Source organism: Scyliorhinus canicula, chromosome 16, assembly GCF_902713615.1.
Source record: "Scyliorhinus canicula chromosome 16, sScyCan1.1, whole genome shotgun sequence".
NCBI classification, from domain to species: domain Eukaryota; kingdom Metazoa; phylum Chordata; class Chondrichthyes; order Carcharhiniformes; family Scyliorhinidae; genus Scyliorhinus; species Scyliorhinus canicula.
In genome coordinates, this window is record NC_052161.1 from 4,689,762 (window position 1) to 4,706,170 (window position 16,409).

At 49.8% G+C, this 16,409-nt stretch overlaps 1 protein-coding gene and 1 long non-coding RNA gene across 9 annotated transcripts in view; one reads left to right on the forward strand and one right to left on the reverse strand.

Annotated features, from left to right (window-relative positions):
• The window catches only part of prom2 (prominin 2), a 185,348-nt gene that overhangs the window by 129,929 nt on the left and 39,010 nt on the right, over positions 1-16,409 (forward strand). For all 7 annotated transcript variants that reach the window (XM_038821458.1, XM_038821457.1, XM_038821456.1 and 4 more), the window contains 2 exons: positions 1,239-1,362; positions 3,248-3,339. In XM_038821458.1, the coding sequence (XP_038677386.1) occupies positions 1,239-1,362; positions 3,248-3,339 (216 nt within the window). The remainder of the gene's footprint in view (positions 1-1,238; positions 1,363-3,247; positions 3,340-16,409) is intronic.
• On the reverse strand, positions 12,170-12,790 carry LOC119979353. 2 transcript variants are annotated; one of them, XR_005463706.1, is made up of 2 exons: positions 12,750-12,790; positions 12,170-12,492 (listed from the first exon to the last, which is right to left on the reverse strand). It is a non-coding gene; the product is annotated as an uncharacterized LOC119979353 (long non-coding RNA). The 2 variants fall into 2 exon arrangements; XR_005463705.1 differs by lacking the exon at positions 12,750-12,790 and adding an exon at positions 12,534-12,683.

The following is a 16,409-nucleotide window of genomic DNA, read 5'->3' on the forward strand; positions in this document are numbered from 1 at the left end:
TGAATGGGTGATAGTCTTTCAGGATGATGACCTTCCATCTCCAGGGCCCAGATCCCAGCCTGTCCTCAACAGCTGGATAGTGTGATCAGCAATAAAGCGATGACACTCGCCCGTGGCCCTGAAGAAAGCTGCTCACAAAGATCTCGCGATCTCTGCACTGTGCATTTCCCCTTTCTCAATGCCAGTTTGAATTGGACACCAAGTCAATGGCATCTTAAGATATCCAATAGCAGTGATGTCAGCAAGGAGAGTAAGCCGCCAATCAAGTTGAAGTATTCTCATAGACTGCAACGCAGGAAGTTAAAAGCACTGATTATCCTTCACTTTGAATTTAATTTCTCACTAAAATAACTGGTTATGATTATAGTTTGACAAAGAAGCCAAAAAGTTATAAATAATTTTTTAAAAATACACGTGACAAATATATGAAGATTGCTATTTGACATTCCACAAACATAGAAATCAGTTATTTTCATGACAAGGTGAAACTTTTCAGGGTTTTTTTTACAGCAAGTCTAACAACATAGAAATGTCAGTTCAGTGATATCTAATTAATTAACGTATGGAGAACCTCAACAGCACACCCTAGAGGGAAGTATAAAATCACTGACAGCAACCTCTGGATTTCCATGTTATTCTGCACATGTGAAGACTCCAGAAGTTGCAGTTTTGGTGGAGCTATGATGGCCAACTCTGACCTTTGCACCGTCATTCTAGCTGCAAAGCCCGGCCCAATATTATTCCTCTACTGACCACGATGCACCTTAATGAAGTGATCAGTTTAATCTCAGCCGCATGGTCGCACAGAATTGTTGCTCAAGGAGACCATAAAGATTGACGCTGTGGCAAATAAAGTTGTGATGCTGTGACAGTAAACAACACTCTTCATTGTTTAAGGTGTGTAGATGGAAGAGTGGTGAGGGAACACTTGAATGTCCATCCACCACTCCCCCCCGCCCCCAGCCCACCACCCCTCACCACCTCCTCATCCCACCATGAAAGACGCAGATAATGGCAACAAGGGCAACTGTTGAATCAGCCTCATGTCTCAGAAATTGCACTGGTTAAACATATGATCAGAACACCGAGTGAGAGAGAGACAATGAATGGACACCCAGTGACAGGGAGCAGAGGAAAGATTCAGGATTATGGGACTATTCTGTTTAATCTCCAACCAAGGAGTGTTTGATCAAATGTTGTTAAATTTTACTCACTAACACCTCACTCTGTACCAACAGGGGAGTCTGCTTCAGTTTCATCTTCTCGTGGCTCTTGATACTTCTTGTCTTTATCATGTTTATTGTGGGTGGAAATGTATATTCACTGGTTTGCAAGCCCTGGGTTAATGATGAACTTTTTCAGGTAATACCCGTGTGTGTTTCTATGTGTTGGTATTGTTGTCAAGCATATGGCTGCCTGACGTAGTTGGTCTTGTCTCTTACTGGTGCTAGCTATTGCCTTCAAAATGCTCAACTTCTGTCTCTCACTGTTTCTACTTTTCATTTCTATCAATCCACTGCCTGTGGTCCTCCACCTCTAGTCCTTTATTGTTTCTATCCCTTCATCTCCAATTTAACACATTCCCAGCCTCCGCCATCTCCAGGTTCCCCTCCAATCACACACCGTCCTGATGTGGAAAGATAGCATGGTTCTCTCACTGTCACAATCCTGGAGCTCCCTCCCTAACAGCACAGTGGGTGCACCTACACCTCAGGAACTGCAGCGGTTCAAGAGGGCAGCTCACCACCACAAGATACATTTTTTCTGATTACTGACCCTCCTGCCACTGGATAACACAAGGGCAATTAGGGATGGGCAATAAATGCTGGCCCAGTGATGCTAAATTTTAATCATCAACCGCATCATTCTCTTTCTGTGGTCATTAACTCCTGCAGTGGGATTTGAACCAGGATCTTGGGACTCAGAGGCAGGGGAGCTGCTGAGCTGTAAGACTTCCACTTAATTGAAGCGGAATTTGCTGTTCCTGAGAAACAAGATGGGTTCTGTGTGACTGCAAGGCTGTTTTTGTCAAGACAGGTAGTACAGAATAACAGAAGGAGCCCATTCTGCCTGTCTGGAAATCCAATTAATTCCACTTGCTGCCCTTCCCCCATAACCCTGCAAATTTCTTCCTGTCAAGTATTTATCCCATTTCCTTGTGAAAGTCACGATTGAATGTACTTTTATTGTCCTTTTAAGACAATGCATTCCAGATCGCAACTATTCAGTTTCCCCATGTCATCTCTGGCCCTTCTGCCAATCACCTTCAATGCAGTTTTTCTGATTACTGACCCTCCTGCCACTGGATAACACAAATGGCAGCCCCAGATGGAAAGTGATTTGAGATATTTGAATATCAGATGCCAGATTTGATCAATTCTTAGTGATTAACCAACTGCAATACACAAACAATATAGAATGTGCCATTGGATAGTGGGATACTGATATCTTACCAGCCTGCATATGGATCTAGGCCCTGTGCAATTTCAGCATTACCAGATGCTACCTTTTTATTTTGAATATTCCTTGCAATCGGTTTAATATCTGTCATTGGTGTAAAACCAGCTAGAATTATTGACTGCTTGTTGAACACTTTGCTTGAATTTCAATTCCGATTAATTGAACGTGACGGACACCTTCCTCAATATTGTCCATTTCACACCATCACTAAAAGTTTTATCCTCACTCGCTGCGATTCACTTCCAGTATTTACTCTGACCACAAGGCAACAGTGTTGTCAAACTGGAATAAAGAGCAGCTCATTAATCTGAGAGTTGACCAACAAAGGGATCAGGGAGGGGAGGGGAGGGAGGGCTAGTGGGCAATGAGGGGCATTAATAATCAGGATGGTGAAACAGGATTGGCAGAAAGAAGTGTAGCGCTAACAATTATACTCAAAGACGAGTGACATGTACAATAGAGGCTTTATTGCTGTGCGATGCTATTCCTCCATCTGCAACTGTAGACTAGGGTCTGAGTGACTCACACGCATATTTATACATAAGCTCCCTGTGGGCGGAGCTAGCCGGCAGGGGCTGACCGGAGGAACCTGTATTACAGGTACAGGCATACATCCCCCTACTGCAAGTACACATCACTACAGTGGTTATATCACCACAAGAAGCAAAACAATTTTTTCACCTTGCTGCATACAGCACAGTGTGCAGGAGATGATTTTGGACAGGCACAAGCTTCAGAGTGAGCAGTACTGTAGCTGATATACGCGTACTCCAATTTTGTGTTGCAGGTAATTGAAACCTCGGGGCTGACTGCTAACGTAGACCTGGCACAGTCTCTGGGATTGCAGAATACCAGCCTGAACATCAACAGTATTTACAAGTAAGTAAACACTCCTTCATAATAATCGCTGGAGCAGCATCTGAATTATCTTCCCCGTACCATTATCCACGGTGTATTTCTGGAGCTTCTGGGGTTTATAAAGAGTGTGGGCCACCAATCTGATTACAATTAGCTTCCTGCCCTTTTCTTGCTGTGATGTTACTGGGACCATGCGATGATGGATGTCCAGTTTTATGTGAAGTTCTGATTGCTGGGCTACACCGGAGAGAGTTCAAATCATTCTGGAATTTTGGGGTTTCAGTCCCCCCCCACCCCCCCCCACCCCTTACTAACAGCCCAAATGTCTCTCACTTCGCACCCCAGATAAATCTGCACCAATAATACTCAGCTCATGTCTGTGGATTGTTTTGACTTGCCAGTTTAAAGGGCGTGTCTGTTAGTGGGTTTGTAATTTTGGGCAGTGTCTGGCACCCACAGGGGCACCTGGAGCTTGCGGAGCACCGGACGATGCCCACCTCCTCCAGCTACTGATCGTCGAGGCATTGGGCTGGGGGTGACCTGTGGAGAGAAAAATAGAAGCAGCTAAGGGAATCTCAGCAACACAGTTACCCTGCCCTGGAGAAATTTCTCCTGTAAGGCATGGGATGGGATGATGAAGATTACATTGATAATTACGACCATGAATACGATGAAGAAAATAAAGGCTCGGAGAGTGAGCCAGATGAGGACAACTGTGAAACGCTAGTCAGGTTGAAACAACCTGACTAGCGTTTCACAGTTGTCCTCATCTGGCTCACTCTCCGAGCCTTTATTTTCTTCATCGTATTCATGGGAGTGATGGTGAACTAGATGAGGAAGCCTGTGAAGCACTACTCCGGTGGATTGGCAGGAATGACGAGGGACGCCCAGTCTGCGTAGGACACCGAGAGGTGTGAAAGCTCTAAGATGGGGTATGCAGAAACTGAAAGTGAGTTAGCAGTAGCAGACACTTCAGATGGAAATGACTCAGCTGTGAACAAATTAATAATGGAAGATATAATACCTATTCTGATTGAGTGAGTGAGTGACTGAGAGTGCATGTGAGTTCGCGAGTGACTGACTGCATGTTTATGAGTGACTTGAGGACATGCATTGATGTGTGGGGGGGGGGGGTGCATGTTTGTGGGTGGGTGCATGTTTATTTGTGGGGGAGTGCATGTATTTGTGGGTGATGTGTGGGTGGGTGCCTGTCACAGAGTACATGTGTGTGTGTGTGTGTGATATGTGAGAGTTTCTGTCACTGGGTGTGTGTGTCACAGTGCATGCATGCTTGTGTGAGTGAATCTCGGTCTGCGTGATTCCCCTCGTAGCCGATGAGCTGTGCGTGTTGCCACCATGGTGATTTGAGTTTGTCCTGTGTCTGTCTCCTCAAAGCATGATGCCCCCCATAGCTGATGAGTTGGGACTGAGTGATGCCCCCCATAGCTGATGAGTTGGGACTGAGTGATGCCCCCCACAGCTGATGAGTTGGGACTGAGTGATGCCCCCCACAGCTGATGAGTTGGGACTGAGTGATGCCCCCCACAGCTGATGAGTTGGGACTGAGTGATGCCCCCCACAGCTGCCTTTCCCTGTCTCCATCCCGCTCTTGTCGAGGGGGGGGGGGGGGGGGGTCTCTGCCACTGAGCTCGAGGCAGGCCCCGCCCACCCTTGACCCAGGATTTACCCCGCCCCTGTTCACACAGGCCCCACCCCATTGGCCGGGCGACCCGCCGCCCTCTCACTCACAGCCTGATGAAGTCACAAAGCGAGAGACGAAGGCGGCCCCACCACCTTATTAGGTCACAGTCCCTGATGACGACACAGAGCACCGCCTCCACCCGCAGAGGCGGAGGCGGGGTTTAGGTGGGCTGCATGTGTTCCTGGAAGTGTGTCAATGTTTATAAGGTGTGTTCAGGGAGTCTGTCAGTGTTTACAGAATGTGTTCAGGGACTGTGTCAATGTTTACAAGGTGTGTTCCTGGAAGTGTGTCAATGTTTACAAGGTGTGTTCCTGGAAGTGTGTCAATGTTTACAAGGTGTGTTCCTGGAAGTGTGTCAATGTTTACAGAGTGTGTTCAGGGAGTCTGTCAATATTTACAGAGTGTGTTCAGGGACTGTGTCAATGTTTACAGAGTGTGTTCAGGGACTGTGTCAATGTTTACAGAGTGTGTTCAGGGACTGTGTCAATGTTTACAGAGTGTGTTCAGGGAGTGTGTCAATGTTTACAGAGTGTGTTCAGGGACTGTGTCAATGTTTACAGAGTGTGTTCAGGGAGCGTGTCAATGTTTACAGAGTGTGTTCAGGGAGTCTGTCAATGTTTACAAGGTGTGTTCAGGGAGTCTGTCAATGTTTACAAGGTGTGTTCAAGGAGTGTGTCAATGTTTACAAGGTGTGTTCAGGGAGTGTGTCAATGTTTACAAGGTGTGTTCAGGGAGTGTGTCAATGTTTACAAGGTGTGTTCAGGCAGTGTGTCAATGTTTACAGAGTGTGTTCAGGGAGTGTGTCAATGTTTACAGAGTGTGTTCAGGGACTGTGTCAATGTTTACAGAGTGTGTTCAGGGAGTGTGTCAATGTTTACAGAGTGTGTTCAGGGACTGTGTCAATGTTTACAAGGTGTGTTCAGGGACTGTGTCAATGTTTACAAGGTGTGTTCAGGGACTGTGTCAATGTTTACAAGGTGTGTTCAGGGACTGTGTCAATGTTTACAGAGTGTGTTCAGGGAGTGTGTCAATGTTTACAGAGTGTGTTCAGGGACTGTGTCAATGTTTACAAGGTGTGTTCAGGGACTGTGTCAATGTTTACAAGGTGTGTTCAGGGAGTGTGTCAATGTTTACAGAGTGTGTTCAGGGACTGTGTCAATGTTTACAGAATGTGTTCAGGGAGTGTGTCAATGTTTACAAGGTGTGTTCAGGGAGTGTGTCAATGTTTACAAGGTGTGTTCAGGGAGTGTGTCAATGTTTACAAGGTGTGTTCAGGGAGTGTGTCAATGTTTACAGAGTGTGTTCAGGGACTGTGTCAATGTTTACAAGGTGTGGGCAGCACGGTGGCCTAGTGGTTAGCACAACCGCCTCACGGCGCTGAGGTCCCAGGTTCGATCCCGGCTCTGGGTCACTGTCCGTGTGGAGTTTGCACATTCTCCCCGTGTCTGCGTGGGTTTCGCCCCCACAACCCAAAAACGTGCAAGCTAGGTGGATTGGCCACGCTAAATTACTCCTTAATTGGAAAAATGATTGGGTACACTAAATTTATAAAGAAAAAAATGTTTACAAGGTGTGTTCAGGGAGTGTGTCAATGTTTACAAGGTGTGTTCAGGGAATGTGTCAATGTTTACAGAGTGTGTTCAGGGACTGTCAATGTTTACAGAGTGTGTTCAGGGACTGTGTCAATGTTTAAAAGGTGTGTTCAGGGACTGTGTCAATGTTTACAGGTATGTTCAGGGAGTGTGTCAATGTTAGCAAGGTGTGTTCAGGGAGTGTGTCAATATTTGCACAGTGTGTTCAGGAACTGTCAATATTTGCACATTGTGTTCAGGGAGTGTTTCAATATTTGCACATTGTGTTCAGGGAGTGTGTCAATGTTTCCAGTGTGTTCAGGGAGCGTCTCAATGTTTACAGAGTGTGTTCAGGGAGTGTGTCAGTGTTTACAGAGTGTGTTCAGGGAGTGTGTCAGTGTTTACAATTTGTGTTCAGGGAGTGTGTCAGTGTTTACAATTTGTGTTCAGGGAGTGTGTCATTGTGTACATGGGGGTTCAAGGAGTGTGTCGGAGTCAATGTTGACAGGATTAGTTCAGTGAGTGTGTCAGTGTTTACATTGGAGTTCAGGGAGAGTCAGTTTTCAGGCCTTTCAGGGAGTGTGCCAGTGTTTACCTGGGGGTTCAGGGAGTGCGGCAGTGTTTACCTGGGGGTTCAGGGAGTGCGGCAGTGTTTACCTGGGGGTTCAGGGAGTGTGCCAGTGTTTACCTGGGGGTTCAGGGGGTGTGTCAGTGTTTACCTGGGGGCTCAGGGAGTGTGCCAGTGTTTACCTGGGGGCTCAGGGAGTGCGGCAGTGTTTACCTGGAGGCTCAGGGAGTGTGTCAGTGTTTACCTGGGGGCTCAGGGAGTGCGGCAGTGTTTACCTGGGGCTTGAGGGAGTGTGTCAGTGTTTACCTGGGGGCTCAGGGAGTGCGGCTGTGTTTACCAGGGGCTTCAGGGAGTGTGTCAGTGTTTACCTGGGGCTTCAGGGAGTGCGGCAGTGTTTACCTGGGGGCTCAGGGAGTGTGTCAGTGTTTACCTGGGGGCTCAGGGAGTGTGGCTGTGTTTACCTGGGGGTTCAGGGAGTGTGCCAGTGTTTACCTGGGGGTTCAGGGAGTGTGTCAGTGTTTACCTGGGGGTTCAGGGAGTGCGGCAGTGTTTATCTGGGGGCTCAGGGAGTGTGTCAGTGTTTACCTGGGGGCTCAGGGAGTGTGTCAGTGTTTACCTGGGGGCTCAGGGAGTGTGTCAGTGTTTACCTGGGGGCTCAGGGAATGTGTCAGTGTTTACCTGGGGGCTCAGGGACTGTGTCAGTGTTTACCTGGGGGCTCAGGGACTGTGTCAGTGTTTACTTGGGGGCTCAGGGAATGTGTCAGTGTTTATCTGGGGGCTCAGGGAGTGCGTCAGTGTTTACCTGGGGGTTCAGGGAGTGTGTCAGTGTTTACCTGGGGGCTCAGGGAGTGTGTCAGTATTTACCTGGGGCTTCAGGGAGTGTGTCAGTGTTTACCTGGGAGTTCAGGGAGTGTGTCAGTGATTACCTGGGGGCTCAGGGAATGTGTCAGTATTTACCTGGGGCTTCAGGGAGTGTGTCAGTATTTACCTGGGGCTTCAGGGAGTGTGTCAGTGTTTACCTGGGGGTTTAGGGAGTGTGTCAATGTTTACCTGGGGGCTCAGAGAGTGTGTCAGTGTTTACCTGGGGGCTCAGGGAGTGTGTCAGTGTTTACCTGGGGGCTCAGGGAGTGTGTTAGTGTTTGCCTGGGGCTCAGGGTGTGTGTCAGTGTTTACCTGGGGGTTCAGGGAGTGTGTCAGTGTTTACCTGGGGGTTCAGGGAGTGTGTCAGTGTTTACCTGGGGGCTCAGGGAGTGTGTCAGTGTTTACCTGGGGGCTCAGGGAGTGTGTCAGTGTTTACCTGGGGGTTCATGGAGTGTGTCAGTGTTTACCTGGGGGCTCAGGGAGTGTGTTAGTGTTTACCTGGGGGTTCAGGGAATGTGCCAGTGTTTACCTGGGGGTTCAGGGAGTGCGGCAGTGTTTACCTGTGGCTTCTGGGAGTGCGGCAGTGTTTACTTGGGGGTTCAGGGAGTGCGGCAGTGTTTACCTGTGGCTTCTGGGAGTGCGGCAGTGTTTACCTGGGGCTCAGGGAGTGCGGCAGTGTTTACCTGGGGGTTCAGGGAGTGCGGCAGTGTTTACCTGTGGCTTCTGGGAGTGCGGCAGTGTTTACCTGGGGCTCAGGGAGTGCGTCAGTGTTTACCTGGGGGCTCAGGGAGTGCGGCAGTGTTTACCTGTGGCTTCTGGGAGTGCGGCAGTGTTTACCTGGGGGTTCCGGGAGTGCGGCAGTGTTTACCTGGGGCTCAGGGAGTGCGGCAGTGTTTACCTGGGGGTTCAGGGAGTGCGGCAGTGTTTACCTGTGGCTTCTGGGAGTGCGGCAGTGTTTACCTGTGGCTTCTGGGAGTTCGCCAGTGTTTTCCTGGGGGTTCAGGGAGTGCGGCAGTGTACCTGGGGGCTCAGGGAATGTGTCAGTGTTTAGCTGGGGGCTCAGGGAGTGTGTCAGTGTTTACCTCGGGCTTTAGGGAATGTGTCAGTGTTTAGCTGGTGGCTCAGGGAGTGTGTCAGTGTTTACCTGGGGGCTCAGGGAGTGCGGCAGTGTTTACCTGGGGCTTTAGGGAATGTGTCAGTGTTTAGCTGGGGCTTTAGGGAGTGTGTCAGTGTTTACCTGGGGGCTCAGGGAGTGTGTCAGTGTTTACCTGGGGGCTCAGGGAGTGTGTCAGTGTTTACCTGGGGGCTCAGGGAATGTGTCAGTGTTTACCTGGGGGCTCAGGGACTGTGTCAGTGTTTACCTGGGGGCTCAGGGACTGTGTCAGTGTTTACTTGGGGGCTCAGGGAATGTGTCAGTGTTTATCTGGGGGCTCAGGGAGTGCGTCAGTGTTTACCTGGGGGTTCAGGGAGTGTGTCAGTGTTTACCTGGGGGCTCAGGGAGTGTGTCAGTATTTACCTGGGGCTTCAGGGAGTGTGTCAGTGTTTACCTGGGAGTTCAGGGAGTGTGTCAGTGTTTACCTGGGGGCTCAGGGAATGTGTCAGTATTTACCTGGGGCTTCAGGGAGTGTGTCAGTATTTACCTGGGGCTTCAGGGAGTGTGTCAGTGTTTACCTGGGGGTTTAGGGAGTGTGTCAATGTTTACCTGGGGGCTCAGAGAGTGTGTCAGTGTTTACCTGGGGGCTCAGGGAGTGTGTCAGTGTTTACCTGGGGGCTCAGGGAGTGTGTTAGTGTTTGCCTGGGGCTCAGGGTGTGTGTCAGTGTTTACCTGGGGGTTCAGGGAGTGTGTCAGTGTTTACCTGGGGGTTCAGGGAGTGTGTCAGTGTTTACCTGGGGGCTCAGGGAGTGTGTCAGTGTTTACCTGGGGGCTCAGGGAGTGTGTCAGTGTTTACCTGGGGGTTCATGGAGTGTGTCAGTGTTTACCTGGGGGCTCAGGGAGTGTGTTAGTGTTTACCTGGGGGTTCAGGGAATGTGCCAGTGTTTACCTGGGGGTTCAGGGAGTGCGGCAGTGTTTACCTGTGGCTTCTGGGAGTGCGGCAGTGTTTACCTGGGGCTCAGGGAGTGCGGCAGTGTTTACCTGGGGGTTCAGGGAGTGCGGCAGTGTTTACCTGTGGCTTCTGGGAGTGCGGCAGTGTTTACCTGGGGCTCAGGGAGTGCGTCAGTGTTTACCTGGGGGCTCAGGGAGTGCGGCAGTGTTTACCTGTGGCTTCTGGGAGTGCGGCAGTGTTTACCTGGGGGTTCAGGGAGTGCGGCAGTGTTTACCTGGGGCTCAGGGAGTGCGGCAGTGTTTACCTGGGGGTTCAGGGAGTGCGGCAGTGTTTACCTGTGGCTTCTGGGAGTGCGGCAGTGTTTACCTGTGGCTTCTGGGAGTTCGCCAGTGTTTTCCTGGGGGTTCAGGGAGTGCGGCAGTGTACCTGGGGGCTCAGGGAATGTGTCAGTGTTTAGCTGGGGGCTCAGGGAGTGTGTCAGTGTTTACCTCGGGCTTTAGGGAATGTGTCAGTGTTTAGCTGGTGGCTCAGGGAGTGTGTCAGTGTTTACCTGGGGGCTCAGGGAGTGTGTCAGTGTTTACCTGGGGGCTCAGGGAGTGCGGCAGTGTTTACCTGGGGCTTTAGGGAATGTGTCAGTGTTTAGCTGGGGGCTCAGGGAGTGTGGCAGTGTTTACCTGGGGCTTTAGGGAGTGTGGCAGTGTTTACCTGGGGCTTTAGGGAGTGTGTCAGTGTTTAGCTGGGGGCTCAGGGAGTGTGTCAGTGTTTACCTGGGGCTCAGAGAATGTGTCAGTGTTTAGCTGGGGCTTTAGGGAGTGTGGTAGTGTTTACCTGGGGCTTTAGGGAATGTGTCAGTGTTTACCTCGGGGCTCAGGGAATGTGTCAGTGTTTACCTGGGGCTTTAGGGAGTGTGGCAGTGTTTAGCTGGGGGCTCAGGGAATGTGTCAGTGTTTACCTGGGGGCTCAGGGAGTGTGTCAGTATTTACCTGGGGGCTCAGGGAGTGTGTCAGTGTTTACCTGGGGGTTCAGGGAATGTGTCAATGTTTAGCTGGGGGCTCAGGGAGTGTGTCAGCATTTACCCAGGGGTTTAGGGAGTGTGGCAGTGTTTATGCAGAGGATCAGGGTAGGGTGTCAGTGTTTAGCTGGTGGCTCAGGGAGTGTGTCAGCATTTACCCAGGGGTTTAGGGCGTGTGTCAGCATTTACCCAGGGGTTTAGGGAGTGTGGCAGTGTTTATGCAGAGGATCAGGGTGTCAGTGTTTGCAGCAGGGGTCGGTTCAGGGAGTGTTTCAGTATTTACCTGGGGGCTCAATGTGTATGTCAGTGTTTACAGGGGCAGTTCAGGGAGTGTGTCATTGTTTGTAATTTGGAAGTTTGTCAATGAACAAACATAACTGAATAGTCAACTTTGATGAACCTGCACTCAATTTTTTAGGTTGCTGCCAGGCTATAAAACATGGCAAAGTGTGAGAAAACATCCAATATTTTTGCCGATACAGCGCACGCAAACACTAAGTTAATTTTGACAGTCACCAATTAATCTCATGTGATGCCCATTGCTTGATTAACAAGTTATCCACAAAGTAACAGACAAACCGGGAGGTCCCAGGTAAGATTTAGAAGCCAATGACGCAAGTGAGGGCTTAAACCAGAGATGAGAACTCCCTTAAAAATAGGACCTTGTGGTCGTGGTTCTTGAATCTTCTCGTTTTTTGTTTCGTGATTTCCTTTGTGCTTCTGCTTTTGCCATGTGCTGGACTTTTTTCTAAGTTTTCTTCAGTCCTGCAGTGTGGAATGTGTCAGAGTTTACAGCGGGTTCAGAGAGTCTAAATGTTTACGGGGGTATTCAAGGAGTGTGCCAATATTTACGGGGGCTCAGCGAATGTGTCAGTGTTTATAATTTAGAAGAAACAAACCTAATTGCAGTCAAGTTTATCCAACTTTGAAATACCTGTGTTCATTACTGAAGGTGGTATTATTTAAAAGTTGGACAGTTTTGTTTTAATGTTAATAGAACCTTGTTTAGCATTTACCCAAATGTAATCATCAATATTAAATGGCCTAAAACCATCACAGGATTGCCATTAAATGAAAGACGTGGCACAGTAATAATAATAATAATAATCTTTATTAGTATTACAAGTCGGCTTGAAGTCCCTGAAAATCCCATAGTCGCCATCCAGTTTGTCTTTCGAGACTTGCGGGAGGAATCAGTGACCCAAGCCGGGAATCGAACCTGGGTCCTTGGCGTTGTGAAGCAACAGTGCTGACAACTTGGTCCGATTCAGCCCTGACAGTACGTCATCCCAGTCTGATTAGATGTCATGAAGGTCACCGGATCAATTGACCCATACCCTCCCAGTAAGCAGTCACGCCCCATGCAAACACTCACGCCCCATGCAAACACTCACACCCCATGCAAACACTCACACCTCATGCACACCCCATGCAAACACTCACACCCCATTCACACCCCATGCAAACACTCACACCCCATGCAAACACTCACACCCCATGCAAACACTCACACCCCATGCAAACACCCACACCCCATGCAAACACTCACACCCCATGCAAACACCCACACCCCATGCACACACCATGCATGCAAACTCCCACACCCCATGCACACACCATGCATGCAAACTCCCACACCCCATGCACACACCATGCATGCAAACTCCCACACCCCATGCAAACACTCACACCCCATGCAAACACTCACACTCCATGCACACACTCACACCCCATACACACACTCACACCCCATGCACACACTCACACTCCCATGCACACACTCACACTCCCATGCACACACTCACACTCCCATGCACACACTCACACTCCCATGCACACACTCACACCCCATGCACACACTCAGGCATCTGGGTCTAGGTTATCCCAGGCATCTGGGTCTATCCCAGGCATCTGGGTCTAGGTTATCCCAGGCATCTGGGTCTATCCCAGGCATCTGGGTCTAGGTTATCCCTCTGATGACATCCTCTGCGCCGGCCTCCACACTTTGACTTTTGCGGAGGGGGCATTAGGCGGGTGCATCGCATTTTGACCCGAGGCAGGCTCCGCCCGCTGATCTTTCACCCAGCATTGACAAGCCAGCTGGTCTCCCAGGCCCTGCCCCGAGGACGGCAAAGCCCCATTGGCTGATGCCCGAGTGGCCCCACCTTCTGCTGGAACGATGACCCGCCGCTGCCTTTAACCTGGCGGAGCTGATGACATCACAAACCCACAGCCTGACGACGCCACAGGACTTGTGACGACACAATCCAGCCCAGCGCCACACAGACAACACCCCTTATTCGGGCCTAGAGCCCACCCCCTCTGATGACACAATCCAGCCCAGCGGCACAGACCACACCCCTTATTGGGGCACAGGTCCCACCCCCTGTGACAACACAATCCAGCCCAGCATCTCAGACCACACCCCTTATTAGGGCACAGGCCCCACCCCCTCTGATGACAGCCTCCCCGCGGCACAGACCACATCCCTTATTAGGGCATAGGCCCCACCCCCTCTGATGACAGCCTCTCTGCGTCACAGGCCACACCCCTTATTGGGGCACAGGCCCCACCCCCTCTGATGACAGCCTCCCCGCGGCACAGGCCACACCCCTTATTAGGGCACAGGCCCCACTCCCTCTGATGACAGCCTCTCTGCGTCACAGGCCACACCCCTTATTGGGGCACAGGCCCCACCCCCTCTGATGACAGCCTCCCCGCGGCACAGGCCACACCCCTTATTAGGGCACAGGCCCCACTCCCTGTGACGACAGCCTCTCTGCGTCACAGGCCACACCCCTTATTCGGGCACAGAGCCCACCCCCTGATGTTGTCAGTTCGAATCTCTGATGACAGCTCAGACCACACCCCTTGGTGCCGGTTTGACCGCCTCCTCATGACCGCAGGCTCTTGATGACGACACCAACCTCACTGATGACGTCCTCATCCCATATATGGCTTGGCCCCGCCTCCTGATGATGCCACGTGACCCAAAACCGGTGAAGGGGCGGGGCTACCGCCCCTGATGATGCGTGTGAATGCTGCCATTCTGATTCCCACGCTGCAAGTGCACCCCGCCAGCCTGATACCCAGGAGCTGAAAGAATCCGTCCCAAACTGCACAGAATTTACACACAACAAATAATTTACAGTGCAGAAGGAGGCCATTCGGCCCATTGTGTCTGCACCAGCCCTTAGAAAAGCACCCTACTTCAGCCCATGCCTCCACCCTAACCCCGTAACCCCGCCTGACCTTTTGGACACTAAGGACAATTTAGCTGTGGCCAATCCACCCAACCTGCACATCTTTGGGCTGTGGGAGGAAACCGGAGCATCTGGAGGAAACCCACGCACACACGGGGAGAATGTGCAAACTCCGCACAGACAGCGACCCAGCGGGGAATCGAACCTGGGACCCTGGCGCTGTGAAACTGTGCTAACCACTGTGCTACCATGCTGCCCTAATTGCACAGATTAATGGTAGCTCCGAATATTGGTAAATCGGTTCACGCAAGCTGAGGTTTTAGGAAAATATGCCACTGCACACTTCAAAAACAATTCAAAACATCAGGCATGTAAGGAAATCAATGCAATTTACCTGTCTTCTGTGTGTAACTGTAAGAGATAGGAGCAGAATTAGGCCACTCGGCCCATCAAGTCTTTTCTGCCATTTAATCATGGCTGATATTTTTCTCATCCCCATTCTGTTGTCTTCTCCCCATAACCCCTGATCCCCCTATTAATCAAGAACCTACCTATCTCTGACTTGCAAAGTAGCACAATAGTTAGCATTGTGGCTTCACAGCGCCAGGGTCCCAGGTTCTATCCCTGACTGGGTCACTCTTTGCGGAGTCTACACGGAGTTCTCCCCGTGTCCGCGTGATTTCCTCCGGGTGCTCCAGTTTCCACTCACTAGTCCCAAAAGACGTGCTGTTCGGTAAATTGGACATTCTGAATTCTCCCTCTGTGTACCCGAACAGGCCCTGGAATTAGCCCCTAGCTTTTCACAGTAACTTCATTGCAATGTAATAATCTTTATTGTCACAAGTACATTAACACTGCAATGTAAGCCTCCTTTTGACAAAGATGATTGTTAAAGACACTCAGTGATTTGGCCTCCACAGCCTTCTGCACAAACAGTTCCACAGATTCACCAGCCTCTGGCTGAAGAAATTCCTACTCATCTCTTTTAAAGGATTGTCCCTTTAGTCTGAGATTGTGTCCTCTGGTTCTAGTTGTTCCTACAGCCACTCTATCCAGGCCTCGCAGTATCCTGTAACTTTCAAAAAGATGCCCCCTCATCCTTCAACAACTACAGACCCAGAGTCCTCAACCGTTCCTCATACTTTCCGAGGCCCAGCACATCCTTCCTTAGACATGGGGCCCAATACTCCAGATGGGGTCTGACCAGGGCCTCATACAGCCTGAGAAGGACACCCCTGGTCTTCAGGTTTGTCAAGTAATTCCGAATAAAAAGAAACATGAAAATTTCGGCTGATGTATCAAAATTAATGATTTTGTTTCTGCAGCAATGAAAATGGATAAATGTGACTTGTGTTTCAAATACACAAGTATGATTCTAAAAAGCTGTTCGGAATTGTGATGTTAATTTTTGTTTGATTTCACATCAAATTCACAAGTTTTAAGGAGAGCAGTATGATGACTCTCACAAGTCCAGAAAAACATGCTTGTTAGGTGAATTGGACATTCTGAATTCTCCCTCAGTTTACCTCAACAAGCGCCGGAGTGTGGCAACTAGAGGATATTCACAGGAGCTTCATTGCAGTGTTAATGTAAGCCCACTTGTGACACTAACAAAGATCATTATTTCTACTTGGGACATGATAACAGGTATTATGTTGATGTTGGTACACATTCCAAAATTGATTCTCCAGGAAGATGGCAAAAATTGGAGGAATCAATATTTGTGTGGACTGGAGAAAGTTATAGTGATAGGGAGCTTTGTAAAAGCTGGAGACGGTTACAGTTATCGTGGGGCGATTGTGGCTGGAGAAGGTTACAGAAATGGGGAGGGCAGCAGGGGCTGCAGGAAGTTAGAGAGATAGAGGGCTGTTGTGGCTGGAGAAGGTTACAAATATGGGAAGGGTGTATGGGCTGGAGGAGATTACAGAGGTAAGTCGGGTTGCAGGGGCCGGGGACAGTTGCTGGAATCGGGAAGGTGGTAGTAGCTGATCTGGGTTGTGGGGATACTGAGGGACAAGGATATAGAGCCATTTGATAATGAATTTTAAAATTGAGATATAGACTGGGATCTAATGTCCGTCAGTGAACACGTGGGAGATGAGGCAATGGGACCAGCTGCAAGATAGGAT